The sequence below is a fragment of the Anopheles coluzzii genome, chromosome X (assembly GCF_943734685.1).
Source record: "Anopheles coluzzii chromosome X, AcolN3, whole genome shotgun sequence".
NCBI lineage: Eukaryota > Metazoa > Arthropoda > Insecta > Diptera > Culicidae > Anopheles > Anopheles coluzzii.
Window position 1 is genome coordinate 7,145,902 of NC_064669.1, and position 27,128 is coordinate 7,173,029.

At 47.8% G+C, this 27,128-nt stretch overlaps 2 protein-coding genes across 4 annotated transcripts in view; one reads left to right on the forward strand and one right to left on the reverse strand.

Moving 5' to 3' along the window:
• The window catches only part of LOC120958800 (ras-interacting protein RIP3), a 230,308-nt gene extending 208,261 nt beyond the window's left edge, over positions 1–22,047 (forward strand). Inside the window, exon 3 of the mRNA XM_049608085.1 lies at positions 19,585–22,047. Within this exon, the coding sequence (XP_049464042.1) occupies positions 19,585–19,722 (138 nt within the window). The 3' untranslated portion in view covers positions 19,723–22,047. The remainder of the gene's footprint in view (positions 1–19,584) is intronic.
• Positions 1,033–26,167, reverse strand: LOC120950990 (phospholipid-transporting ATPase IF). 3 transcript variants are annotated; one of them, XM_040369454.2, is made up of 8 exons: positions 18,454–19,625; positions 11,839–12,052; positions 10,640–11,745; positions 10,353–10,565; positions 9,856–10,259; positions 5,790–7,109; positions 5,389–5,718; positions 1,033–2,983 (listed from the first exon to the last, which is right to left on the reverse strand). In XM_040369454.2, exons 1-8 carry the CDS (start codon positions 18,565–18,567, stop codon positions 2,758–2,760), a joined length of 3,927 nt encoding a protein of 1,308 aa, XP_040225388.2. In that variant the 5' UTR covers positions 18,568–19,625; the 3' UTR covers positions 1,033–2,757. The 3 variants fall into 3 exon arrangements, with proteins under 3 accessions (XP_040225388.2, XP_040225396.2, XP_040225380.2); XM_040369462.2 differs by lacking the exon at positions 18,454–19,625 and adding an exon at positions 25,683–26,167 and having other exon boundaries at positions 9,856–10,565; XM_040369446.2 differs by having other exon boundaries at positions 9,856–10,565.
• Between the last annotated feature and the right edge of the window lie 961 nt (positions 26,168–27,128).

Genomic DNA, 27,128 nt, shown 5'->3' on the forward strand with positions numbered 1-27,128 from the left:
TATTTGTCCACACGCTCCTGACCCACCGTGCGCTCGGAGAGAGAGAGAGAGCGAAAGAGCGCGCGCACGAGAGAAAGCTTTCCCTCCCGTGCCGCTTGTGCGTCACGAAAGCGCTTCGTCCTTCCGGAGCCCGAGCGCCGACCGCCGTGTCGATGCAAATGAGCAAGCACGTGCGTGACAGTTCTCAATAAAAAAAAAATAACTGCCCGAGCGCCGAACAAAGCGGAGCGGCGCGCGAATTGAAGGGCGCGTGAAAATTGAAATACACGCAATTTCGCCCCCGACGTGGCGTGCGTGAACAGTACCGGGGGATGGCTGACAGTGGTTGGAAAATGGTGGGCAAAATGGACGCGTTCGCTTGTTGAATGGGCAGCAGGCGGACAGCGCTTGCAATTGAGTCATACGAACGTTAGCGCTACACGTGTTCCAGCTTACGCGAAGGTCCGCAAGGACAGTTTCCGTCCCCTTTTCCCCTTGCCACCCGGAAGCAGCCATCGGTTCGGCTGGCGAAGGGAAATAAATCATAAAGAGCTTTCGATTGGAGCATTTTTTTGCCGCGATAGCCTCCTACCAACCCTGCCCCCCCTCCCCCCTTAGTTTTATTTAGCCGTACGCTGAAACAGTGGTTCCGTCGCTTCCCAGCACCACACTGTCCACCGCGGAGGTTCGCTACGAAATCAATCTTGATCGCGCGGCAGCGCAAGCAGCGCCGGCCGGTAGGAAAAATGGCACAAAATTTGCATATCTTGCTGGGTGGGTGGGCTTTTGCGGGGTGCGTTATCTTTTGTCCCGGCGCGACAAAACTACCACCGTCGCCGGGCCGGGCGGGCGGACGGGGAGGACACGTTTTGCCCGTTCCGCTAGCGCTACGCTTGAGATGCCATTCACAAGTAATTTGCTTCGGCGCGAGCTGACTCTTCGCCCGATGCTCAAGGTTAGCCGGGGACGTCCTTAGCGCGGGCTCGAAACTTTTGTCATCATTAGTCGGGTTTTCGGAGCACACACCCAACCCCCATTTTGCGCATAGTTGGGTTAGTTTCGAAACGTGTTTTATTTGTGTAAAAAAAAATAGCATCACCATTTTATAGCAAGACACTGGAAGTTTATCTTAACGCTACCCTTTGGGTACAGTCGAATCGTTTTCTTGGGCTTGGTCTTTTCTGTATTTGGGCGTTTTTTTTGTTTGTTTGTTTTCGTTTGTTTTGTTGGTTTGGTTGATAAAAATCCTACCGTGCGTACTTACTTGTCTATCGCGAGTTAAAGGCAATAACCTCCTGCACTCCGGCACCTGCTCCACGAGCGCCCTGGGGCGGCCGCGGTGCAACGGTAAATCCGCCGCTCGTAAATCACTCACTCACTCACTGTATATTCTTATAAAAATCCTCTTAATGTACATACTTTATGGCGCGGCCCCTTAAAAAATCGGAAGATGGTAAACCATCGTTACCAGCGCCGCTGCAGCATCCTGCGAGGGATGGGCGGGAAGGCGAGGAGGCGGCACTGCGAGCTCAACCGGTGGCTCACACTGAAAGTCCCCCCCCCCTCACCTCCCCCTCCCATTCCCAAACCCCTCAAATGGTCCCCGCGCCTTTAGCCGGGGATTTAAAAAATGGCATATTTTGTGCCGAACGAATATTAACGAATGGAAAGCGTTGGGGCGCTGCTGCCTCGTCCGGGGGCAGGAGGATGTAAAAATATAACACGCAAATAAAACGAAAAGCACCAGCGAGCCGCCCAGCCAGCCAGCCGAACCAAGCAGGACGTCCGGTACACGACGGGGACGGACACGAAATTCTAGCTTTGGTGCATAATTTAACTCGACGGTTATTAGCCTTTCTTATTTCGTTACTTTGCTTCCATTTCGGTTTTGGTCCTTCTCTCTCTCTCTCCCTCTCTCTCTCTCGATCGCTTCTTCTCTTTCTTTAGTATGTTTTGCCAACTTTCAACGGAGTTTGCGATACGTTTATAACCTAGCACAACAGGTCGTGTTATGGTTATCGTTTACTTATGTTTCTTTTCTTAGTATTTTTGTTTTTTCCTTCTTTTTTTTTTTTTTGGTCGACGCTGGTACTCAAATGGTTGCCTCTAGCTTGTTCTGGTTTGGGTGCCACCGTTTCAGGGCAATCCCTATCGCCACGCTCTCGTTCGCCACTCGCAGCGAACAAGTGCTGTGCACAAGGCACACAGCGAACGAGACGTATGGCAGACCTGTGCCTGCCACGAAACTTCGCACCAGTAAACGTGGTAGCGCCCTCTGCAAACACGGTTTGCATTCCCCCCTCTGTTGGTGGCTGCTCGTGGCCGGAAACGAATAAAATATGGCTTTTATACACTATTTTTGTTTTGGTTGTTTTTTTTTTGTTATGTTTGTTCTGCTTGTCGTCCTGTCACGCCATAAACGCGTTCGCAGCACCCTCTTTCGCCCTTGTTAACGCAAACAATCGTTGTAGCGTTCGGCTCTGGCTTAATAAATATAGTTTGCAAGAAAACGAAAAAAAAAAACAAAACAAAACATAGTTAAATAACTTAAAGCTAGCTTACTGCAGTCATCTAATGCTGCCACACTAGTTGGCAAATGTCTTATTCTATAAAAGCGCCCCACTTTCAAACTACAAACACAATAAAAAAGGGGGGAAAAGTCGTCGAAAATACTGGTCATACTGCCATACTGGAATGGTGGAGGCGCGGAAAGGAACGGAAGGTGCACCGAATGTGGTCATGTGTTGCAGCTGCCGGTGTTGATGATGGTTGGTCGCGCTAAAGATCGGTCGACTGCAGCTCGTTGCCCCGCCACTGGAACAGGGCGCGCCGGTACTTGGCACCGCCCGGGAAGATGTGCCCGAGCTTGACGCCGATCGAGCGGATCGCGAGCATCGTCAGGTCCGGCAGGAAGCCCGCTATCAGTATCACAAAGCTGAGCAGCCAGAACGTCAGCGAGGAGAGCAGGTTGTTGTACACTTGCAGCATCGAGCCGTCGTAGTTGCTGTAACCAAAAAAAAAAAAAGGGACAGGGAGACAACATTAGCACAGAATTGTAGCAGACGGAAGTGGAGCTGTTTTCAAAAAAAAACCGACATTAACTGTACGTGTAATGCTAATTAGGGGCTTGTTCGGGTTCTAATATGTCACGGGAAGCTTTAACGGATCAGTACGTTTGTACTTCTTTGTCTTGGCCTGGATGTCTGCTGATTTTGCCAGCCAGCCGTATCTGGGTCAGACGCCGGCAAGCTGCAGCTCATTAATTCTAGCGATTGCGGATTACGCTTTACGTAGGCGGAGTGCCCGCTTTTTCTTCGGAAGTCTAGGAGTAAACATATTAACGGCTAAGCTGCCGGTCAAATGAAACACTAGTCGGTTTCTGTCTTGCTCTCATCATTTCTGTGTTCCTTCGGGAGCATTCAGCTCACGATTTCCGTCGATTTCCATCTAATAGATTACACCCGGCTAGGCAACATTGGCGCTTGCTTGTCGAAAGAAAGCGATACGTACAGACTATAGCAAGTGATTATTTCTTCGCTCTGTTTAACCAGACTGCCTAACGGGATGTTTCTAGTTCGTTCATGGCCTTGAATGTCAGGTTAGCAGCTTCAGGATTTGTCGCTACATAATTGAAGCAGTTTCCGAGACGTAAAGCACACCGTCCATTCCTTTCAACAGCCTGCCAGAACCTATAATTGAGTTTGAACATGCCGTTGCATTGCACCGAAAACTGGAGCTTTATTTTTTTGTTTTCCATTTTCATCTACCATCTGCTCTTGAGGCACAGTCAACTTCAACTGACAGTTCTAGATAAACGTATCGCACGCTCGCCCACCGTAACTTTGGACTTCCTTTTCAAGTCCTCCCCAGGAAGACTTTAAGACGGGCTAACAAAAAGCCGGCACGAAGACTCGCTTGCGGATGCTCTGGGGTTTCTCTGGGTAGAGGGATGCTCCAAATGCCATAGCCCGGGAACAGTAAGCGCCACAAGATATGGTCGTTTCGGGAATAGACGGGGAGCTGTTTTAGCACGGCACCGGACGTTCCTTTGTGCAGCTGCTCGTGGGAATCGCAAATTAACCGACAATGATAAACATTCCATTATGAGAAAACAATTGTCTAATTGCAGTCTAATTGTCTTGGTAGCAGCTTTGAAGGCCACATGTATACAAGCGCAATGAAAACAGTAAATCCAAAACAGGGCAAACTCCTGGCGAATGAAGTGCCAGTGTTTTATCAAAACAAAGTATTAAAGTATGTTCATTTCTAGATCAACTTTAATCGCTCGAGAATCATCATCATCTTGTGCAGTACACGCTACGATTAAAAGCCCAATTATTTCATTATTAACTCAGGCTTAATTAAATTGGCAAAAAGCACCAGTACCAAAACTGAATTCCGTTTTGTTCCGAGAACGCCTTGAAGCGACAACAAACAAAACAAACAAACAAAACAGTCACTCATGCTCTGGTAATGCCAGATTTTGTTTGCTAAAAGGAATGGGTTTTGCAGAGCACGTCAGAGCACGAACACATGAACGTTGTGCAATAGAAAAAAAAATATCGCTCGTGAAATGTTACGTGCTCGTGTTCGACATAACAATTGCGAATAAGGATTCGGCAGACACACGATGAAGCAATATCCCACGATGAAGGTAACATCAAATGGAGTGGAGAGCAAAAACACGCGAAAGAATCAATATCATTTAAGTTAAACAAACACTACCGCACAAATAAGAGCTACAAAAACGACGGAATCGTATAAATTTTACCATCCATCGGTATATACTCCAGAGCATTGGTAATAGAATTAACTTCTCCATGTACAGACCGAGCTCTACAACAAGCATCAATTAATTAGCTGAAGAAGTCCAAAGTTTAGGGGTGATGACATCGTCGATCCAGAATGGTCTGTTGAAGAACTGTTGTGTTTGAATATCCCAAAACAAGCTGAATCAATATTAAACGAACTCTTCTTTTGCAACAAAAACTTGCACGAGTGGGAATAGGAATTTTTCGAGAAGGTTAAATGTACGTCCAATTGATGATATTACTAAATAATTGAGCAACGTATTTTCGTTTTTTTTAAGATCTTTTCTTCAAATTTAAACGCTATATTGGATTTGAGATCTTGAAACAACAAGCTCCAGAAAGATACCAAAGAACCAAAGGCCCACATCAGAAAGTCAGTTCTATTAGTTCTTCTTGAAATTTACCTCTGAGACCTCTGAGTCTTGCCTAACTCTACGTCCTCATCATAACCCGATGTCCCGTAAGGTCGTTACACCTCAAGCGACCTTCTCTTGAAATTGCAACCTCTGAGTCTTGCCTAACTCGATGTCCCCATCATAACCATCCTACCTCCCATAAGGTCATTACGCCTCAAGCAACGGTTTCCCAGCCTACTTACATGTTCAGCAGATTGTACACGAAGGTGGACCCCATGAAGGCAAAGATCGAGAGCAGGACGGTGGCAATGAACACGTACGATTTGTAGATCGACTCGATCAGCAGCTTCAGGTTGACCAGCACCACGACGTTGTGTATCAGGATGGTACCGTAGCAGGCGAAGCTAGCCGTGGCCGGCCAGTGCGCGTAGATTGCCGGATTCTCGATCCACACCGCGTACGAGAAGAAGTAGATCACCGAAAAGTGGTAGATGCCGAGCACCATCCAGCCGATAAAGTACTTCCAAGCGTACTGCTTGTTCCCTGCCACCTTCTGGTACAGGGCGGGATTTCTGCAACAACCAAAACCATTAGTACATTAGTATCACACTACGCCATTAGCAGACCCTCAAACTTCACTCACTTAAGTAGCGTCTGCTCTTGGTACGGTTTCTCGGTGAGCGCTAGCACCAGCACCGGGATGGCGGTGTACACAACGTTGTAGAGCGTGAGAAACACCGAGTCGTACACCGACTGGTTGGAGAAGAGGCTGTGTATCTGGAAGTACAGCTGGATGCCCATAAACACCAGGTTCTTATAGAAGAAGTACAGCACCAGCACGGCTAGCCGCGTGCTGAAGTAGTGCCCGTGCACGAGCAGCAGCTTCTTCAGCATGCAGAACTTGGCGAACGCGTAGTCGGCGCACCGGGCGGCCTGCCGGCCCTCGCGACCCACTATGCCCAGCCCGACGTGCGCCTCCTGTATCATCGACACGTCGTTCGCCCCATCCCCGATCGCGGCCGTCACCGGCGCACCTTCCGCCGTCTTCATCAGCTGCACCACCTCGCTCTTCTGCAGCGGGCTGAGCCGGCAGCACAGCACCGCCCGGCACCGGACGCTCACGTCCCGGAACTGCTCCCGGTGCGCTTCCAGCGCAATCTTCAGGCTGGCCCCATCGATCAGCATCGAGAACGGGACGTCCCGCTGCCGGAACATCTCCAGCGCGAGCGTGTCGAGATGCTGCTGCACCTGTTCCGCCGTGCGGCATTCGGTGATGAAGTAGCGCGCCGCCCCGTCCGGTATGTGCCCGCAGCTGAGCGCTATGTTCAGGGCCGTCTCGACCTTATCGCCCGTCAGCACCCACACCCGGATGCCGGCCTGGCCGAGCGCCTGCAGCGTGCTCTGCACGTCGTCCTGCAGCGCGTCCTCGACCGCGGTCGCTCCGAGCAGCTCCAGCTCGGTCTCGACGCGCTGCTGACATTCGGCGACCCGCTCCACCCGGTCCACCAGCGAGCTGCCCGCCTCGATTAGCTCGTCGTGGAACGTGCGGTACTGCTGCTCGGTCAGGCGTCGCCGGGCGACGGCCAGCGTGCGGAGCCCCAGCTTCGCAAACTCGTCTATGTGGCGCTGGGTCGTCTCGATCAGGGGCGTGTGGGCACACAGCGGCAGCACGTGGCTCTCCGCTCCCTTCGTGTACAGCCAGATCTGACCGTGCGCGTCCCGAACGATGATGCTCATGCGCTTCCGGTCGGAGGTGAACTCGAGCACGGCCAGCCGCTCGTACTGTATCAGCTCCTCGTCCGGGATTTCGCCCAGCCGCGAGCGGACGTTCGCCCGGACGCACGACCGGCGCACCTTGATCTGCATCTGATCACCGTCGTCGCCGATGTAGACCAGGCCCATGCGAGCACACGCCTCCACCAGCGCCTTCTCGTCCGGGCTCGAGGCCTGGTAGTCCATCTTGCTGGAAGGTGTGGAAGAAAAACAGGAAGCATTAGGATGGTACGACGGATGTATTCCAGGATTATCTTCAACAAGCATCAAGTCCGTTTGGATCTTCCGATCAAATCTTCAAACACATTGGATCTTTGTAAACTTCTGAAGACTAAGGAATTCCAGGGCTAACCAGGGATTTTCACACTTCCTAAACTTCGTTCTCTTGCTCCACATGCTTACATTGCTGTCTCAAATGTTCAGGATCTTTGTGAACTTCTGCAGTGTAAGGAATTCTAAGGCTATCCAGGGATTTTCGAACTCCCTACACCTCGTTCTCTTGCTCCACCTTCTTACATTGTTGTCTTAAACGTAAGCCTTTCTCATACCACCAAGAAACAGGATAATCATATCTCCAAATTCATTGTGTTTGTCAATTGCTACATCGTAAGCGTCTTTTTTGATCGATTCTTATCCGAAAACCCAATTTCGCTCCTAAGTAGGTTCTTCCCCATGGGGGCATATGATGCACCTTTTGTAAACGAATTCCCACGGGCGGGCATATAGCAACAAGGCCAAATAACGCATCCTATTGTCTTCCTATTAGCCTTTTGAGATATTGATGATGTTTTCGGTGGTCTACATTGATCAATTTTCATGTCTTCTGTAATTTCTCCAACGCTGCCCTTTATCATCAATTACTTTCGTTACGTCTTAATTGCTTTTCTACTTTTCTGGAGATTTAATCGACTGAGTCCTACTGTTCACTAAAGGCGAGCTATTATCACTTTACCTGTATATGATAAAGTGTTTGAAATTGGTGTTTACTCATCGATTACGTGTAACGTTGAGAATTCGACTAAAACCATCCATCAGCGTAATTATGCCTTTGGCACGGCCGGTCCAGGGGTTTGAATCGATTTTTTTTTTGTATCGACATTTGGTAGCTTACCAGCCTATCGAACAAAGGTAACATGATTAGACAAAGAAACAACAGGAAGAAGGTTTAGAATCTAGCTGCTCCAATTTTATAACGCACTGATATAGGGAATAAAATGTTTCTTCTACAATGATACACCATGTCAATCTGATAACTCATCGCCTACCTTGGACATCACTGCTGTCACACACACCCAAGGGTTTGTTTTGTTATGTTTTAACAAACTGTTCAATCTTGCATTAAATTAAGACTGGCTACGAAATTACTTAGGCCTGGGTACTGGTCTAGTATACAGGCGAACAATTCGTGCTAATCGCGAATTAAATTAAACTGAACAATCTATGTCCTGTTACGAGAACCTGCACTGATGACATTATTTGCAGACCATTTTTTTCTAAACTGCAAAACTGCTCCAAAAACGTGTGTTAAAATTTAAAAAAAAAACCCATCCTAAAACACTGAACCTTCGTTCTACGGAGCCTGCTCAGTTGTTTTTTCAATGTATTCCCCTGTGCCACAAACACACAGAGCATGTTGTTTGCGAAGCGAGTTTTATTTTGTCTTCTGTAGGTAGACTTAAGACCGACCCGCTTTAATTACGTTTACTTTTCAATCGCTTCAGACAGCAGCAAGACGACAAACGGCTGCACGGAACCGTACGTTTTGCCGATGGGCAAACAATTGTCTAGCGAAGCGCGCCTGCCGATCCAGGAAACGGTCGGTGACAAACAACGGTGGTGCTTTTTTTATGCAGAAAAATAGAACAATATCTACAGCGGCGTTTTGTTTCGTTGAAATCCATGCAGCACTGCACGCCTTTTTAGGTTTTGTTGCGTTGAGATGACATAATGTACCTGTTTTTAGCTTTAACTCCCCTCCAAACGCTTATTCCAATCGTGATAGAATGCTGTAACCATTGAAACTGGTGGTGGGAGCTCGGAATCGGATCCACCCGATGCCGATTCCGTGTTCGGAATTAATTCCAGAGCCGATGCTCATTCCACCGACAATTCCAGAGTTAACACCAGAACCTATTCCGGAGTTGACTCCGGAGCATATTCCGGAGTTGACTCCGAATCCGATCCCGGAGTTGATTCCGGAGCCGATTCCAGAGTAGACTCCGAATCCAGAACCGATTCCGGAATTCGAATCGGCTCCAGAATCGGAATCGATCTGGAAATCGCAATTTGCTCCGATAACAAAATCAGGATTGACTCCAGAATTGGAATTAGCTCCCGAATGAGAAGAGATGCAAGAACTGATTGCATTGAAATAAGAAGTTACAGAAGCAAAATCAGTCCGAGTATCTCCATGATAATGGATCGTTTAATAGTAAATTTTGAGTTTTTGTGGCTATCGATGCGTAGAATCATTGGACCCAAATGCCAATTCTTATGGAGATGCTGAAACCGACTCCGATTTTGAAGCCGATTCTGATTTCGGAGAAAATTCCGATCCTGGATCCGATTCCCATTCTGGAGCCTGCCAATGCCGATTCTGGACATTGAATTCCAACCTACTATGCGGAATCGATTCCAAAAAACTTCGGACCTAGCCGGAATCGATTCCGACAAAAACTTCATTTTTCCAAGCTAATCCTGTTGAAAGGCATCGAGAAGGATGTATTTGCTAACCACAGTCGTTAAGCAACGCGAGGTAGCCACACGGTTGAGAAAAGCTTTCGGAAAAGCAATGTGTCACTTGAAAACATCTCCATCTTCAAAGCACCAAAACCTACAGCCTTCCATCGACGTCCTACCACGTGTAGTCCACTTCCCATCACCAGCTACCATGGAGACGCCTGGTGTGCTGTGAGCCACACCCGTCACTTACTTACCGAATGAACGTGTCGACCTCGCGCTGCCGCAGATGCGACTCCTGCCGCTGGACGAGGGCCGACTCGTTGTAGGCGGGCGCGGCGTACGATTCGCGCACCGAGCGGGACAGGTAGGAGCCCCGGTTCCGGCGCAGCGTCACCATCGGCCGCTGGAAGGTGCCGGTCGGGCTGTCCAGCGCAATCTGGTAGCTCTTGGGCCGGTTCACCCCGATCGGTACGTGCGACTGGGTGCGCCGGTGGCCGAGCTGCTTCGCCTCGTCGTGCACGAGCGGGGCCGACTTCTCCTCGTACGCCGAGATGGTGCGCTTCAGCTCGAGCTGCTGCATCGGCAGCTGCAGGTTGCCGTTGCTGCCGGACGCGTGCGGCAGGATGAAGCTGCTCTCGGTCTGCCCCTCGACCAGGCTCTGTGGACGTGAGGTGGATCGGGTTAGTACCGCCGGCGCAACGCGGTTCAAACCGTTGAACAGGCCACTGGTCGGCCGTCGGCTAATCCGTACAGTGGATTCGTCGTCCGGCGGCGGCGTCGGCTGCTCGGCTAGCTGCGGATTGGGCGCGTTCCCCACGGTAAACGACTCCTCCATCAGCACGTCCGTCTCCTTCGCCTCCTTGGCCGGGCTGGTTGCGTCCTCCTCCGTCTCCTTCGTGTAATCGCCCGCCACCTGTACCGTGTGGCATACGGCCAACGCTTGGAAGAACTCATTCACCTGCGTCTGAGGGAGACAAACAACAAAGAAAACGTCAAAAAAACAGATGCCCGAAAGCAACGAAATGAAGGGTGCGTTACCGGCAGCTCGTTGATTTTGAGTGCGGCGCGCCGATCCCCAGCCTCCAGCAGCCGGCGACCCTGCTGCTCGTACTTGCGGCCCGCGATCGAGCACTGCTGGAAGATCATGATGTTCTTCGTGAGCGTGCCGGTCTTGTCGGAGAACAGCAGCGACACCTGCCCGAGCTCCTCGTTGATGTCGGACGTGTTCACGATGCACGGCTGGTCCGTCTCCTCGTCGTACAGGTCCGGGTCCCACTCCAGGTAGAAGCCGCCGAGGAACTTGGCCATCTCGATCGTCACGTACAGCGAGATCGGTATCAGGTAGTTGAACAGTATCAGAAAGGAGAAGAAGTCCTGCAGAAACTGGGACACGCGGTAGTTGGACAGCATCTCGCCGAGGTACTGGTTGTGCTCGGTCCGGTACTCGTCGTTGTAGCGCTTGAGGAAGTAGCTCACCGTGACGATCACGACCAGCAGCACGAGAAAGAACACCAGATACTTGTTGACGTACCGCTCGCTCGAGCTCATCTTGCTCGTCGTCATGCGGCTGTTGAGGGCGAGCTTCGTCTGCTGCCCGGTGTAGACGGCACACCCGATCGCCCACTCGGTGTTGCGGATGCGGCTGCCGCGCAGCAGCAGGTTTTCCGTGGCGAGCGGCAGCACGCTGTGGTCGCCGGCGGCGACGTACGCGTCCGCCAGCTCGATGCGCCCATTGAAGCTGTACAGGTCGGTGTGCGGCCGCTCGTACTCGATGCGCCCGATCGTGTGCAGCCGGTCGGGCGGCACCACCGGCACACCCTTCGGCGCGGCCATCGTCTTCAGGTTCGTTTCCCCGTCCAGGTTGGCGGTGGTCACGTAGCACCGGCCGTGCTCGTCCGAGCTCTGCAGCAGCACCACATCGCACGGGATGTCGCAGTCGCGCGACATCAGCACGATGTCGCCCCGCCGGATGTCCTGGCAGCGTATGTCGACCGTCACGCCGCCCCGGATCACCGTGACGGGCGAGAAGTTGACCATATTGTCGGCCCGGTAGCGCAGAAAGCACTCGTACCCTTGCTTCGCGGCCGTCACCGCTATCACAAACACTAGCGGCACCAGTGACGTCATCGGCGATACTGGGCTATCTATTTTTGGGATGAAAATGGGAGTGGCGGTTTTATAGGCCGATTAGAAAAGGTAAAAACAATCACTCGCAAGGTTCGCCGCTTATCACTCACCTATCACTATCGAGATGACGGTCATGAAGAGGAAGTACAGGTTGGCGATCCGGCGGAACTGCTCGAACAGGTTGAGCGGCAGGAAGGTGATCAGCGTGTACTTGGTCGACTTGATGCGGTTCGTTTCGTTGGTTTGGGAGCGCTGCTTCTTCTCCTGAACCTCGCAGCCCACCTTCACCGTGAGCGAGTCCGACTCCTGCGACACCCGGTTACCCTAGATTCGAGCGAACGTGGTTCAAGTGTACATAATATATAAAACAAACTTTTAAAAAACAAGAGAATTTATGTACAGGACAAGAGATTCTTGTTGTCCCGAATAGACGAGGAATTATGCTAGTAATAAGCCAACACATCTAGAGATGAATAACTGTGATTCAGATTTATGAATCTGAATTAATCTTTAAAATGAATGAATGAATCTGAACATCCAAAGATTCGTGAATTCTTAGAGAATTATTAAACATTAAAGATACATACATCTTCTAACATTCATAGATCCCTCTGATGATTCATGAATCTCTGAAGATCATGAATTCGATTTGACAAAAAAATATGGCTTGAATGTTCTGATAATTCAATATCGTGAATAAATCTCTAAAGATTCGTGGTTTTCGAGCAATTTGTAAGACTTTAGAGAGTCTTCAATATTTATGGCTTCAATATTTTTAATTGCGTTATAATAAAAGATGTTTACAAATCTGTTCCGTAGGAAGCATAGAAGAAGCTCGCGGTCGACTCGGTAACCCGCAGGTTTCAGGGTACCCATGCCTGTCTTAAGCCACTTACAGGGTTTTCAAAGACAGTTTCGACTGTAAACATTGTTATTCACCGAATCTAAAATGTTTTTCAACAGATGTCAAATGGTTTATTGTTTTATTTGGTTTGTTTCAAAATGAAATTTCAATTCCAACACATGATTTTCAACCCATAACAAAGAGCTGTCAAACTCAATCCAGAGCTTGAGACGTGTTGAAAATCATGCTGTAGATTTTAAAAATTATTATGATGGAAATGAAATGTCAGATCGATGTGGAACAACATTTTGCATGCGGTGCATAACAATGTTTACATTCGAAACGGACTTGGAAAGCCCTGTATTTCATTTGCTGTTTTAATATATTTTATTATAATATACTTTTGAAGAAATAATTTGATAAAATTTTGTTTTACAAACCCATAATCATGTAAATGCATATTGTTGGTAATAAGAAGAGCAATCGCTACGTGTTTTTCAATGCATATCAATGAATTATAGAATTTAAAAAAATAATCCGTGAAAAATTAGTTCCGGAATTGACAATACCCGATTTGGTACATCGTTCAATACAACACTAAACAAATCACAGAGAGCTACGGCTATTCATTTTGGAAATTACCCCGAATAAAAGGAAGAAGAAGGGAAAAAAATTATCTCTAAAATGTTATCACATTAGGCAAAAACGATGCAGAAATGAGGGAAATTTTCTTCCGAACTCACTGCGGGTATAACCTGAATAAACTGGAAACTTCTTTAGACGATAAAAAAACCCGCACTAGGTAGACAATGTACGGAAAGAAAGAGATCTTGAAAATACCGTTGTGCCTCATTCTTCTTATCCAATGTACCACTTTCCAAGTTTCTTGTTGATTGAGGCAGACAGAAGCAATTGATTCCGGTCGTGGCAAGTTGCTGGGTATTGGGAGGTACTTCATCAGTCAGGTTGGATGCTGCATTGTTGAATGCTTTTCTTCCCACTGTATCCATCTTTAACTAGTTTCTCCTCTACTTTCTTAGGTAGTATGCATTAAAGTTTTTTTTTGCCATACCAATGCATGCTAATGAATGAGCGCTGAATATTGATGGAAAATATGTACAAGCTTGTACTCTTTAGTTCACAATACGTGACTACTAAAGTTGGAATGCATATGGAGCTGTGGCCAGTGCGTGGAGCAGAGAAATACTCCACCGTTATGATTTTATGAAGGATTCTAAGGTAATTGATTTTCTTCTTGGAACGTCAATCAAATTGAAAGTATGACACTGCTTGGACATTACTCTACACAAGAGACATAAAGTAACCCGCAGAAGAAAAATCTATCGAGACCACATTTTATTGTACATTTCTTATCGCTGCCAACCTTCTTGTCAATCTTGTACCCACATACATACGTGTTCCAAAACCCGCTTGGAGAATTACTCTGGCCGATTAGGCGCCAGCCTCGATTACGGGTAGTTCCATTTTTTATTTTCCAGGTTTCCAATTTTAATTTCGAATCCGATAGCGAGCCCAGCATCAAATGGAAGCTGAGAACGTTCTCGTTCATTTTAATGTTGCACCGAAATAGCAATTGGCAATTGTTGAGCTTACGGAGGTTTGAGGTATAGCTGAACCATCCTAGCCAATCGTAATTCCGCTTCAATTTGCAGTAGTGTTTTGCCATCTCCACTTCCTGTGATTAATGTTGCTATATATATCATCCTTCCAATGAATTGTCATTCTCGCTACCATCGCGTGCGTAGGTAGTTAGAGTGCGAAAAGCGTTTTAATTTTAGAAACATAGGACTACAGTTTTTGTGAATAATTGCGCTCTCTCTCTCTTTTTTCATACTTCTCCAAAAACAAAATAGTTAAACGGTTTTAGTTATCGGAAGTTAGGAGATCAATTTCGGTGAATTCCCCTCGTGATGGTAGACCATTTGGCATTTGGCCGCATTCCGTGTCCTACTGCCACGCATACGGCCTACCATTACCGGCTACTGTTGAAATCCATGACTTTACTACAGTTTGCTGAAGCTTTCAATAGCCTTCCGCGGCCCTGATCGTAAAAATACGTGTGAAATCACGTCCTATTTGGCCAAAACGCACTTTTCCGGCAGATTGGCCAGCAAAGCATCGGTATGAGGCATCGGTTTCTTACAACTTCCACAAAACCTCCGATACAGTTTGCCTTCTCATTCCGAATCGTTTTCTGGATTTTCAGAGAACACTGCGGACACTGCATGATGTCCCGGTACCGGCTTTCCGGCGCGGATCATCATGATGCACGTGGCCCGGTTTTACGTATATGACAAAAAAATGCACCTGTTGGTATACAACGCTAGCTAGCGACTGACGTATTGCTTGTGTTGGTACCTGCAGGCAGGTCACTTATTGTAAACAACCCCGTAACTGTCAAATTTATTACGAACATCTGCAGATGATGTTAAGGATTTCCTCTCACAATAACTCTAGTATCCTGCAAAGTTATCTTATTCGTGTTTCGACATGGTGTATGTGGGATGGGCTAAGAGCTTTGTTCTTAGCAAATTTAATGTAGTTGCCTTCTGTCGTTCATGTAATAAAATTCCACCGCTTACACGCTCTGTGGAGTACATGTTAAGCGTTTGGAGAATTGGTGAAAGACTTAGGTCTATGGCTAGACGAGATTTTATCGCTTAAATTCTACATAAACACAGCCATTAACCAAGGTACTAGGTATGATATATCGATGAACTCGTAATTTTGATGTTCCGGCATGTCTATTATCCATTGGATGAGAGCATTCCGGCTCCTTATTGACGTGTCTGACAGGTTTGACCAACCACTTCCGCAATTCCAGCACCCGGCAAATGTTTTCCTTCTTCGTCTTCTGTTCCGTTCCCTATCAGTAACCGTGTTAGCGTTTGTGTTCACTATCAAGTTGGTTAGGCTCAAATATTTACGTTGGGTTAGGTTAGGTTTGCTAAATGTAATAAACCTGATTGGTGCACATTTTTTAAATACATAAATATAAACACAATTGCTAGTTGTTAATGTTTGCTGTTTTTTATGCGGCTATTTATCACAATTATTTAAATGTCTAGTCCGGTCAATCACAATCCCGATCGACTTATCAACACCAACAATAAAACAGCAATCTTATGCAATTTAGCAAACAATCAATAGCGCGGCCATTAAAGCCGTACTAAAACAAAGCAAAAACCGCGTGCCGAGCGAGTGGTCACGCGGTGCAACGCCCTTGCAGCAACTGCCACACCTTTGGCCAATTATCAATCGTTTGCAAGACGCGTGTCGTTTTGGGGCTCACACAAAAAAAAACCTATAAAACGAAACACGCATTCTATGTTTGAAGCAAAACGATGCAAACATGATTTATGGCCCATCGCGATCACCGCGAACATTGCAAACTTGCGACACACGGGCGGTGTGAATCATCAATCAGGCCGGAACGAGGGGGGGGGGGGTTTGAATTGTATGTTTGAAAACTGCTCTCCCTTTCGACCAGCTTTGTCGCATTTTCAGTGCGTTTCCGTAATCTAACGCGTTATCTGTCGCGGTCCCCACAAACTCTTACATTCGTGCACCGCCATTACAGCACAAAACACACGCGCACACACACGCAATTCCCCGAGCAGCAAAGCAGGTTTTGTGTGTGTGTGTGTGTCCTTGTTTGTTGCTCTTGTTTGCTGCAGTTTTGCACTCCACCTCAGCAGCAGCAGTAGCAACGGTGGCAATGGTTTCCCACGGCACAAGAATCCTGCGTGTCCTTGGGACGATTGTATGTTTTCTTTTGCTTCGTTTTGGTTTGGCAATTTCATCTCCCGCCGGTGAAGCTCGCGGGACAAGTGCCAATCATAGCGAGCAGGGAAATCTCTCTTGTGGTTTCAGCGTTCCCCTCGTCTCGGCGTTGCCCTTCCCTCCCCCATAGACGCCCTGTTGCTATTGGGATTTTCAAAACTCCCATGGTGGGGCGCGCTGAAGCTTCAGCCCGGCAGCTTCACATCCTGCTTTATGGCCGTTAGCGTACGAACGGGACTCCGTTAGAACTACGTGTGTGTGTATGTGTGTGTGTGTGTGTGTGTGTTTGTGGTTCTTTTTGTTATTTGTTTGGTTTGGCTTCGTTTCTTTTAACGTCCTCGTTTTCATCCTGCATTTCGCACCATAAAATCCGTTTGTATATGTGTGTGCTCTGAAAAGCAGAACTAGCAACAGGTAATAAAACTCCCAGTTCTACGCATCACCCTAAACGCTTGTCGTCGCTGGCGCATCGTGGCGCAAACGAACGAACATTTGCGCCGAAATGAAAATGTACTTTTGCATTCTGCGAGTTCATCCTTTTTTACGCCAATCACACAAATGTGCATGCATCGCCGTCTTCCCCCCCCCCCCCCCGTGGGTGGGTGCCATAAAACTTCCCTGTAGAGCGGCGATTCAACAACGCACGCCAGCGGTCATCGCCATTGGTCGCACAGCTGTGCCGGGGATGCGTCAGCGTCGCCGGCAGGCCATTAAAAAAAAGGAATGAAAGCAAACTAAATCGACCAACCGATCGACCACGAGTCCGGAGATGAAAAAAAAAGTATTCTAAAATATATCGATAAGTTGATTTGCATTGCCCCACACCTTTGCGGGCTGTGACGGACTGCCGAGGAGACGGCGACATAATGACGGCCGTAAAAATGGCACCGAATGCAGCAATGAAACCATAATGCAATATGCGCTCGGCCGGGAAGCTGTGCGTTCTGGCGCAAAACTGAGGAGGGGGGGGGTGGTGGGATGAAGGGGGAGAAGTTAGCGGGGAGTTGGGATAGCAAGACACAACAACACGGTAGCGGTCGTTAAGCTAAGCGTTAAATGCTTCACCCATTGTTACCGATGCTGCTGTGTAGTGGTGTGCTCCCTGGAGCTTCGATTCTTCGACTAAATCGGATCCATTAGTTCCGCCCGGAGTCGGAGTCATCCGGAGTAGGAGTCGTCCGGAATCGTCCAAAACCTTTTGGAGTCATCCGGTGTCAGAGTCATTCAGAATTGTCCATAGTCGTCCAGAGACATCCGGAGTCGTCCGGAGTCGTCCAGAGTCATCTGGAGTCGTCCGGAGTCGTTCAAAGTCGTCTAGAGTTATCCGGAGTTGTTAGGAATCACCCGGAGTTAGCCGGAGTCGAAGTCGTCCAGAGTCTTCCAGAGTTGGAGTCATCTGAAGTCGTCCAGAGTCATCAGGAGTCATGCGGAGTCGTTCGGAGTTGTTCGGAGTCATTTGGAGTTATTGGGGATTGAATCCTTCAGAGGTTACTGAAGTCGTCTGGAGTGGGGCGGAGTCGGAAGCGCCGGCCGTCTTCGGCCGATTCCCACTCTGGACGACTCCGGACTACTCCTGACAACTCCGAATGGCTCCGGATGACTCCGGATGACTCTGGACGACTTCGGATAGCTCCAACTCCGGATGACTCCAACTCTAGGCGACTTCGACTCTGGACGGCTCTGACTATGGACGACTCCGATTCCGGCTAACTCCTAAAGACTTCTGATGGCTCCGAACAACTCCGGATGACAAAGACTCGGGACGACTCCGGGCAATTCCAAACGGCTCCGGCTAATGCTGGACGGACCTACCCATCCGTTCTTTACCCATCACTACTGCTGTGCCTTGCTTCTCAACAATCCCATATACACACACCGTGCCCCACCCGAAAAAAGGGCAATGTGTGAAGAAGTTCATTTTTCTAATGACCCTGTTTCGTTTTTTTTTTTTTGTTGTTACTTTAGTTATGTTCTCTTCTTTTTGTGCGAAAGACAACGCATCATAAAACGCGTTCGGCTTACGCGCGCACACGGCGTGATGAGTAAAGGTTCGTCGCCTTGTCTGCTCCGGCCTTACCTTGCTCCGGCAGAAGAGGACGCTCCAGCAGGACCGCCGGTAGCTGTGGGTCTGCCCGCCCCCTCCATCGTCCTGCAGGGCCATCTCGGCGGCCGGTTCGATCTCCTGCACCATGTGTGTTCACTTTTCGGTTGGTGAGAGAGAGCGTTTTTTTTTTGTCACACAAAAACGCGCCAAAAGAGCACACGCACAATAAGGTTCGCCGCTTTGCTACTAGCTACCACGCCACCACCGCAAACGCATGCTTTTGTCACCCGGTTTCCTTCTAGCTCTCTCCCTCTCTCTCTCTCTTTCTCGCTATTTGTAACTGCAGAAAATCGGTTGATCGGGGATTCGATAGATAAGCGTTTGAGTGTTTGAGCAAACTGTCCGGCTGCAATCGCACCGTTTCCGCAACTGTTTGATTGATGGACGCGGTTTGCGCGTAGGTGCTTTTTTTTTGGTTTTTGGTTGCTGTTTAGGTTTTCTTTCAAGCTCTAGGCACACACACACACACACATCAAACACTTCCGGCGTGCACAAAACGGCACAATGCTGGTGGTTCCACCAACTTGTAACCGAGAGCGAACAACACAACGCTGCACTGTACTTAGGAACCGTGCGGGTGGTGGGATGGTACGATATGACACCTGATTGTTGATTTGTAACTACACTGTAGGCTTCTGTTGATGCGATGATCACCCGCGCACCGCTGGCAATTAGCACCACCAGGGACACGCACACTCGCCGCCTCCTCCCCACGAATCTGGCACCGGTCCTCCAGGCGCACGGTGGTCGGCGTTAGCACACTAATCGCGCACGGCCACTATGCACAACTGTTGTGCCCCCCAAAAAAAAAAAAAAAGATCCCGCACACACACACACACACGGCGAAATACACACAAGAAAATCCGGAAGTTGGCCGCACGCGCGCGCGCTCTTATTCGCGCGAGACTGCTCAATGGCTCCGATCTAGCTTAGCCCGTGTGCGAACAGCGAATGAGCAGCCTGCGCTACGCTGCAACTGCGAACGCACTAAAGTGCACTCTCCATTCTCCCCTTCGTGTGGCGCGCGCCCTTATGGCACCTACGCGGCGTCTCCACTCGCCAAAGCGATCCTTTTCTTGGAGAGCGCCCGGACAGCAGCAGCAGCAGCAGCAGCCACAGCAGCCGAAGCACACAGATGCGCGTGCGCGAGCTTGTGTGTCGGTAAAAGGGCATCCAGCGCTAAGTTACACACACTCTCTCTCTCTCTCCCTCTCTCCGTCTTCTACGCAAATGGAAGATTAGTGAGTGTGACTTTTGCTTTCTAGCTGCTCCCAACCTGGCTGGCTTGAAGAGAACGAGAACAAACTTTGGGAAAATACGGGGCCGGCTTTGTGTAATGGTTCACGCGCGGATGATGATGGTGACACTTGCGCGGCTGTGCAATTTCCGCAAACGCTTCCACCGGTGACACTGCAAGTTGCCGGTTCGGTACAGTTGCCTAAGACTGTCCCAAAACTAGCCCCGCAACGTAGGGACGTAGGGTGGGCGCAGATAAGATAAGCAATAGCTCGCCCACGGAGCACCGGAGCGTAGATATCAGCGCCTCACACACGGGGGCGCTGCTTATCGCGCGTGTTCTCGCAAATACACACACACACAGAGTCAGAGGGACACAGAGAGAGAGAGAGAGAGAGAGAGAGAAGCACCCATCAAGGTGTGGACATCGAGTGACGAAGGGTTTGAAAACATAAGAATGTTCCCAGATGCTCCACCGGTCACTGCCGGTTATCCGCCGTGAGAACACTACTGTGCAAACCGAAGCCTATGGGGGTTAAGGTTTGATTTCTCGGTGCGGAATCGGTCGACTTACTTTCATCGAAACGAACATTGTGTGTAGATTATTGGTGGAAAGAGTGACACTGTTCTCTTAGTTTTTTTTTTGTGTAGTTTTGGGAAATTTCAGACAGAATAGCTCCAAAGCCACTTGATCGATAAATACCTTTCGGGATAGATCACACACTACTTCCTTTTTTTTGTTGAAATAAAACCACACAAATACACGGCAGAGATTGCCACATTGAACGGGTGTGTCGTAATTTGATGACTAATTTTGAAAATACCGATATGATAACGATTATCAGAAGGGTCCACACACACTTGATGATGATGATGATGATGAAGGGGCGCGCAGCAGTACTGCGCGTTTATTAGATCATCTCACATACAAAAAAAGAGGAAAGGGTGCGCCACCGCCGCCACTTCTTGTACACATTTGTCTCCCTTCCCTTTGTTTAACTTCTCCTTTTCAGGTGTTCTTCTTCCTCTTCGGCCCTTTCTTTGGCGCCACCGCAACTGATCCGGTCCGCTTGTCTGTTGGCTTTACGATTTGTGTGCGCTCTTCGCGTTCTCGCTGCATTGGAAGTTTCAGCCCATAGTGTGCAGATTCACAACAAAAAAAACATGAAGTCCCTTTAAAGCGTACACCATAGGACCATGCGGACCGGACGCTCTAGGTCTGCACAATATACATAAAGATCGAAAAAGGGAACTGCCCCGTAATGATCGAATATAATTTGGAATTTTTGATAACAGATCCAAAACAGAATGAGACTCTTGATAAGAGAGCAGCAGAATTTAAAAAAAAAAAAGGTTTCATTCTGTGTTGGACCTGTGATGACTTCTATAAATCTACTACATCGATTGACGAAAATACTAAAGCTGCGGGAGTTTGGACGGTTCTCAAACCGATTAGTAGCTGTAGTTGATACTAATAATAGTAGTCACACATCTGTAATAGATTCTTTAATTCACATTTCTAACAGATAAAATAATGTATAGAAAAATAATATATCTATTACAAAGTGCTTGAAACCTCCAACAAGAAGCCTTTTTATATCTGCGCTCCAATGGTTGCTTGTACACCACGGAAAGAAATAATTTAGACCATTGTGTACTTCCTCCAGACTATTGTTGGATTTCATGAATCTTACGTTGAGATTCATTCATATAAATCTTCAGCGATCAGTGGTTCGAATCTTGAATCGAATATCCAAAGAATAAAACATCTCTAAAGACTCAAGGATGCATGAATCTCTAAAGATAAGTGGATCTCAAAGGATTCATGAAATAATAAGATTCATAAATCCATTAAGATTCATAAAGCTCCAGGGATTAATGAATCTTTGGAGATGTATGATTTTCATAATATTGAAATTGCGCGATCCGATTGTACATTGATTAACTCGCACGACGTGATACTTTCCAAGCAGTCTCGAAAACCTGTACATGCTGGCATGACCGTGTAGGTTATCTTTGGAGATTTCTGAGTCTATAGAGATTCATGAGTTTTTCGAGATTCATGAATCATTGAGATTTGTGAATCTTCCCAACCGAGATTAAGATTCATGAATCTGAATCATATTTATCCAACACTACTCCAGACCAGGCCGCTTGCGCTCCTCGAGAGCATATACAGGGTTTTCCAGGAGTTCTCATAGCTGTGGGACACTTTATTGACTCTTTCTTATGTGAAATGAACTTAATGTAAGGAGAATTGGACTCCATAGCATCCTTGTTGGACAAATCCAATAGGTATTTCCTAAAGAAACTTGTCCAAAAAGGGTGCCATAGACTCCAATTTCCATCATATGAAGTTCACTTCCCATAAAAAAAGAGTTGAGGAAGTGTCCCACAACTATGAGAACCCCTGGAAAACCCTGTAATGCGGCCCGCGATGACTATTTAAGGGTTAGCATAAAAAATATAATTCTGGTTTTCTTTTATCAAACTTTTAACCTGTACTTTTTAAGTTGAAAAAAGCTTCAATTATATAGAGAACCATGGTACACAATTTTGATTGTGAATTCGAAATTATAATAAAATTAGATTACAACGTTCAACCATTAGCTACAGGTAACGCGTCAAAACGGCCCACGAAGTGCAAAAGGTTGAAGAAGAGGTCTCCTCTGTGTCCTAGAGAGTGACAATGAATGCGCCCTGAACGAGAATCAACCTTTCTCCGAGCTTGCGGTAGGCTAGCGCGTCTTTCGAATTGACCATCGGGTCGCCCACTCTCATGGATCGAAAATAAGCGGCAAGATACACGACATAACATGAATCAGCAACAACCAGAAACCCACCACCGAATCAGTGCTCAAGCGAATCGTTTAAACAATGTTTACGATAGAATCAGTTTATCAGATTGAACCCTTACTCCCCCACTCCCCTACTCTTGACAGTGGTTCGTGACGTCACCATATCACCAACACTACGCTTTTGCTTTCCAGCGCTCTCAGCGATCGGCTCTTAAGCATATTTTTGGAGCCAACATCTTATGGAAGCATAAGAAACCCCTCGTGTATGTGTGTGTGTGTGTGTGTGTGTAACGCGAGGAGGGAGGGGAAGGGGGTTAGGTACTCCAAACGTTTCCAGCGGTAAACCGCCACCGATCCTCGCAGCACTTGCCAAACGTATCGATCTAATAAAATAATGGCGACGATTCTGTGTGTGTGTGTGTGTCAGCGCTTCTTTCACTACCCCCCCCCCCCACCCCCTCATCAGCACCATGTGTGTTAGAACTGCCCGCACCTGCTTGTGCCACCCGCACCTCGGAGAGGCGTGACTAGAAAGCCGTTCCTAATTTCGTTTCGGGCGGAAGGTTAAACGATGGCAATGTGGCGCGTCGGCAAACGTGACGTTTACGATCGCGCGCGCACATTCACCAGCCGCTTCGGCCGTTCGAAATTGAAAATCACGGTGCACCCGAAGCCCCACTTCGCGCGGGACTGCGACTGGGAAGGGTAGAATGTGCATCGATTGTGGTAGCAAAACAAAAAACAACTAAGGGTACCCCATACAGATGATTAATCAACATAGACATAAAACCAAATTTGAACCGATTCTCAATCGAAAGCAGATTGTCATGGTTAGTAGGTTGAGGAGGATTCGGGACGAAGAAGTTGGGGTAGTGTGCGCGTGCGTGTGTGTGTGTGTGTGTGTGTGTGTGTGTGTGTGTGTGGATCGCTCCTCTTACTGACTGCGTATAATAACGGCTTTGAAGTAATTTTTCAATAATTAACCATATCTTGAAAACGCGACAGTTATTGCAAGGTGGAAGAGATGTTTTTTTTTGACTTTCCACTACTGCAGCTGTTTAACCTACAGTGCTCAAGGTTTTAGAAACATTGTAAAAGAAATACTGATTGCAATTATACACTACATGCTAGTCAAATATTTTACCCCGTATATTCGCATTTTCTAATAAATTGTACCACAAACATTCATCGATCAGTTAAATTAACAAACCAAAGAAACATTTTCGACCCATGGCTAAAGAATGCATTATTTATAAGTTTTCACATAGTTTTGACATGTGTTTTGAAGTTGTGAAGGTGGTTTGTTGTGAAGGTGGTGGGGTTTTATCATAGGCTCCTTAGGCCATACAAGACATTCAAATGAAAAAGAAAGGCTAAATGGAATTATTGTAGCAACATCGTTCATACTATGATTTATGATTTAAAATGTTTCTTGGGATAGTTAGACAAATCTCTGATTCTGGTTCGATCACAGAGATCGATACTGCATTTATATCAGTCCTAGAACAGGGCCACGAACTCTTGAACCTGTCCTGATCCAAGAGGCTATTCTGAACACATGCACCGGGAATGCACCTGGTGCCAAATATATCGGAGGCCTGGAATATATGCTGAACCTGTTCCGGGCATAGAATTGATTCCAACTCCGAAACCAGTAATGGAGCTGAATCCGAATCATTATAAACCGTGGAACTAATTCTACATACCTAACGATCCTGGAATTCAAATGAATTGTATACAATTTCTTTTTTTTCACGAACCTATCCCGAATTAAATCCAATATTCCTGAACCTATTCCAGTCGCTGTATCGGAGGCCTGGAACATATCCTCAACATGTCTCGGTCCTAGAATTGATTCCAACCCAGATTCCAACCAGTTGTGATGGAACTAAATCCGAATCGGTATAGTTCGTGAAAGTAATTCTACATTCCTAACGTTCCTGGAATTCAAATGGATTGTATACAGGTCCTTACACTAATTCTAATCCTGGTTTGATCCAAGAGCTTATCCCGAATTCAAACCCGTATTCCTGAACTTATTGTAGTTCAGAAACAAATCGTCCCAGTTCCTTGCACAAGTTCAAGACCTGTCCCGATACGGTCATGTCCCTCCACGTGACTCCGCAGCAGTGGTTAAATGAGCGATAGCGTTTTGCACTGAGAATGAGATCCTGTAGTAAGCACTCCAATTTACTTTCATCTTTTGGGAAGGTTTACAAGAAATAGTTTTAGCAATAACAACAACATTAAACAACTCGCTGAACTATCAACAAACAATATCACGCTATAAGAACATCATATCGGCAAATTGGTCTGATGATGACCGAATGTAGTGCAAGCAAGCACGATTTAGAAAGAAAACAAACGCGTGTTCTCACTTGCAAGCATGCTACCAGCCAGGCCAGATAACGAAGGGAAGAGCATCAGTTTAGTATAAATAATGTAAATAACAGTACACACCCGAGGGTTCAGGATCTCAGGCCAACCATGCCACATATATTCTAGCCATTATCGTCGTTAACCTTGTCTCACCGCATTCCAGCTCACTTAAACGTGCCGTTTGTTTTTTTATCTTTAACAAGAATTGGGCTATGGCTTTGGTGTACGATGTATGGAATTTTGTTATTTATCTCCGCTCTCCGCTCTTCTCGAAGATTATTGGGTTTTGCGCCCCACCATCCCGTTATCATCGCAAGTAACTCAATGTTTTTTTTTGGCCCCAGGTTTCGCTAAACAATGCCCACTTACGGGACGGAATATCGTAATGCGGTAGCGAAGAAGTAGACGAACAGAAAAAAAACACCCCCGGCTTGGATGAAGGGGAGTTCGATTATGATCCTTATCGGGGAGTTCGCGGATGATGGGCGAACGAGGCCGCGGTACCCAAGAGATTAGATAAACCGCGAGCCACTAGCCTGCGCCCTGCCGATACAGAATGGTGCGGTAAATTGGCGAGGTGGAAGGGCGAAAAAAACCCTCCAAAAAGACGCGATGTTGCAAGCATGCCTGCAGTGAATCATTGCGTACGGGCGCAACCTTTCTTGCGAGGGCTCACTGGAGCCTTTTCCAACTTCCTGCTTGGCGAGGACCGCATGGCCGTTCGCTTTTTGCTTCCGAATTGCCTTAAAGCTAGTAGGGGTTAGTAGGCGTGTGAGTTCACATACTTACCATGGTTGTATGCGCAGCGCTCTGGTCGGCTTTCGGCGTTGTTTTACTTTCTTTCAAACTTCAGCACGTGCCGCGCTAGGGTGCGTGCGCTTCGCGCAACTACAGCCCGCGAAGGACACAGTCTCTATCTATCTCTCTCTCTCTCGCTCTCGCTGGACAAAAGTCTTCCGGTGCGGCTTAATATCACTTCAAAAACAGGATTTAAGGGCACCTCCTCCGCACCGTGTGCCCGTCCGTTGGTCGTACGCAAGCAAAAACAAAAAATAAAACAAAAACAGACACGGAGAGCACCGTTTGCTTGTCACGCCATGACGTAGTGGCGGCGCTTAGTAGTTTCCCATTGTCGCGCCCACACACAATCGCACACATACACACACACAGATACTGAGAGGAGAGAACCGAACTGGTCCCGGTACGGGTTGCTGGCAGAGTGTGTTCCGGCACTGGCGCGTTGCGCAGCACCGAGCGCACCAAGGGTCGTGAAGCGATTCCGCTCGGTACGCGTACGTATATCTTTCTTCAAAAGCTTCTGCCCTGTTCCCTCTCCAGAAGCACCGGAAGAGGGAGCAACGTGCAAAGCGGAGTGCACCGGGCTGTATGTGTGTGGCACACAAGGGTGTGTGCGATCGAGAACCAAACGATACGGCGATAGCGCAGGGAACGATATTTTACCAGCACGTCCATCCCACCTACCCCCCTCGAGCAAAGATAGCAAAGCTGTCGAACCGATGGAGCCGCTTTTCGCCGTGCGGTGGTGCCGCCGCGCGAGCCAATTGACACGCTCCCCCCTCCCCACCGGCGGCGTCCCGGCGTAGTAAGGTCAGCCTGACAGTAACCGCGCGCGCATCCACACTCACACTCACTTCGATTTGGGTGCGCAAGCGCTCATGTATGTGTGTGTGTGTGTGTGTGTGTGTGCTTGGGACCGATCGATCTGTGCACGACCCCTTTCAACATCCCCCCCCCCTCCTGTGTGCAAAATCGTATCAATCGGATCAAACGGCAAAAAGCCCGATAAGAGCGATAGCAGCAAACATTGCCCGCGTGTTTGTCTGTGTGTGTGTGTATGTGTGTGTGAGTATTCAGTGCCCTAGTGTGTAGTATGTACAGTGCCGTGATAGCCACAGCGGCCAATACACTAAAATGCCATCCAAAACGCCCAAGCCAAGCAATGTTTATAGCCCGCCGGATGTCTGTTCGCGCGCAATCGAACGCGCCAGGCATAATGTGTGTGTGTGTTTGTACTAGTGGTGGGAGCTCGGAATCGGATCGTGTTCGGAATCAATCACGAAACCGATTCCGGAGCCGATGCCACAATCGGAATGGGCTCTGGAATGAGAATCAACCTGGGAAACACAATTTGCTCCAGCAATGGAATTGACTCCAGAATAGGAATTCGCTCCGGAATGAGAATCAGTTCTTGAATTGAAATAAGAAGTTTACTGA

Excerpts from the sequence above, each read along its gene's own strand:
- LOC120950990 (XM_040369446.2), bottom strand. The coding sequence starts at position 18,567 with ATGGTGCAGGAGATCGAACCGGCCGCCGAGATGGCCCTGCAGGACGAT. Across the intron at positions 10,566-10,639 it reads TCAAAATCAACGAGCTGCCG|ACGCAGGTGAATGAGTTCTT; the intron begins GTAACGCACCCT and ends TGTCTCCCTCAG. Across the intron at positions 5,719-5,789 it reads CAAGAGCAGACGCTACTTAA|AAATCCCGCCCTGTACCAGA; the intron begins GTGAGTGAAGTT and ends TGGTTGTTGCAG.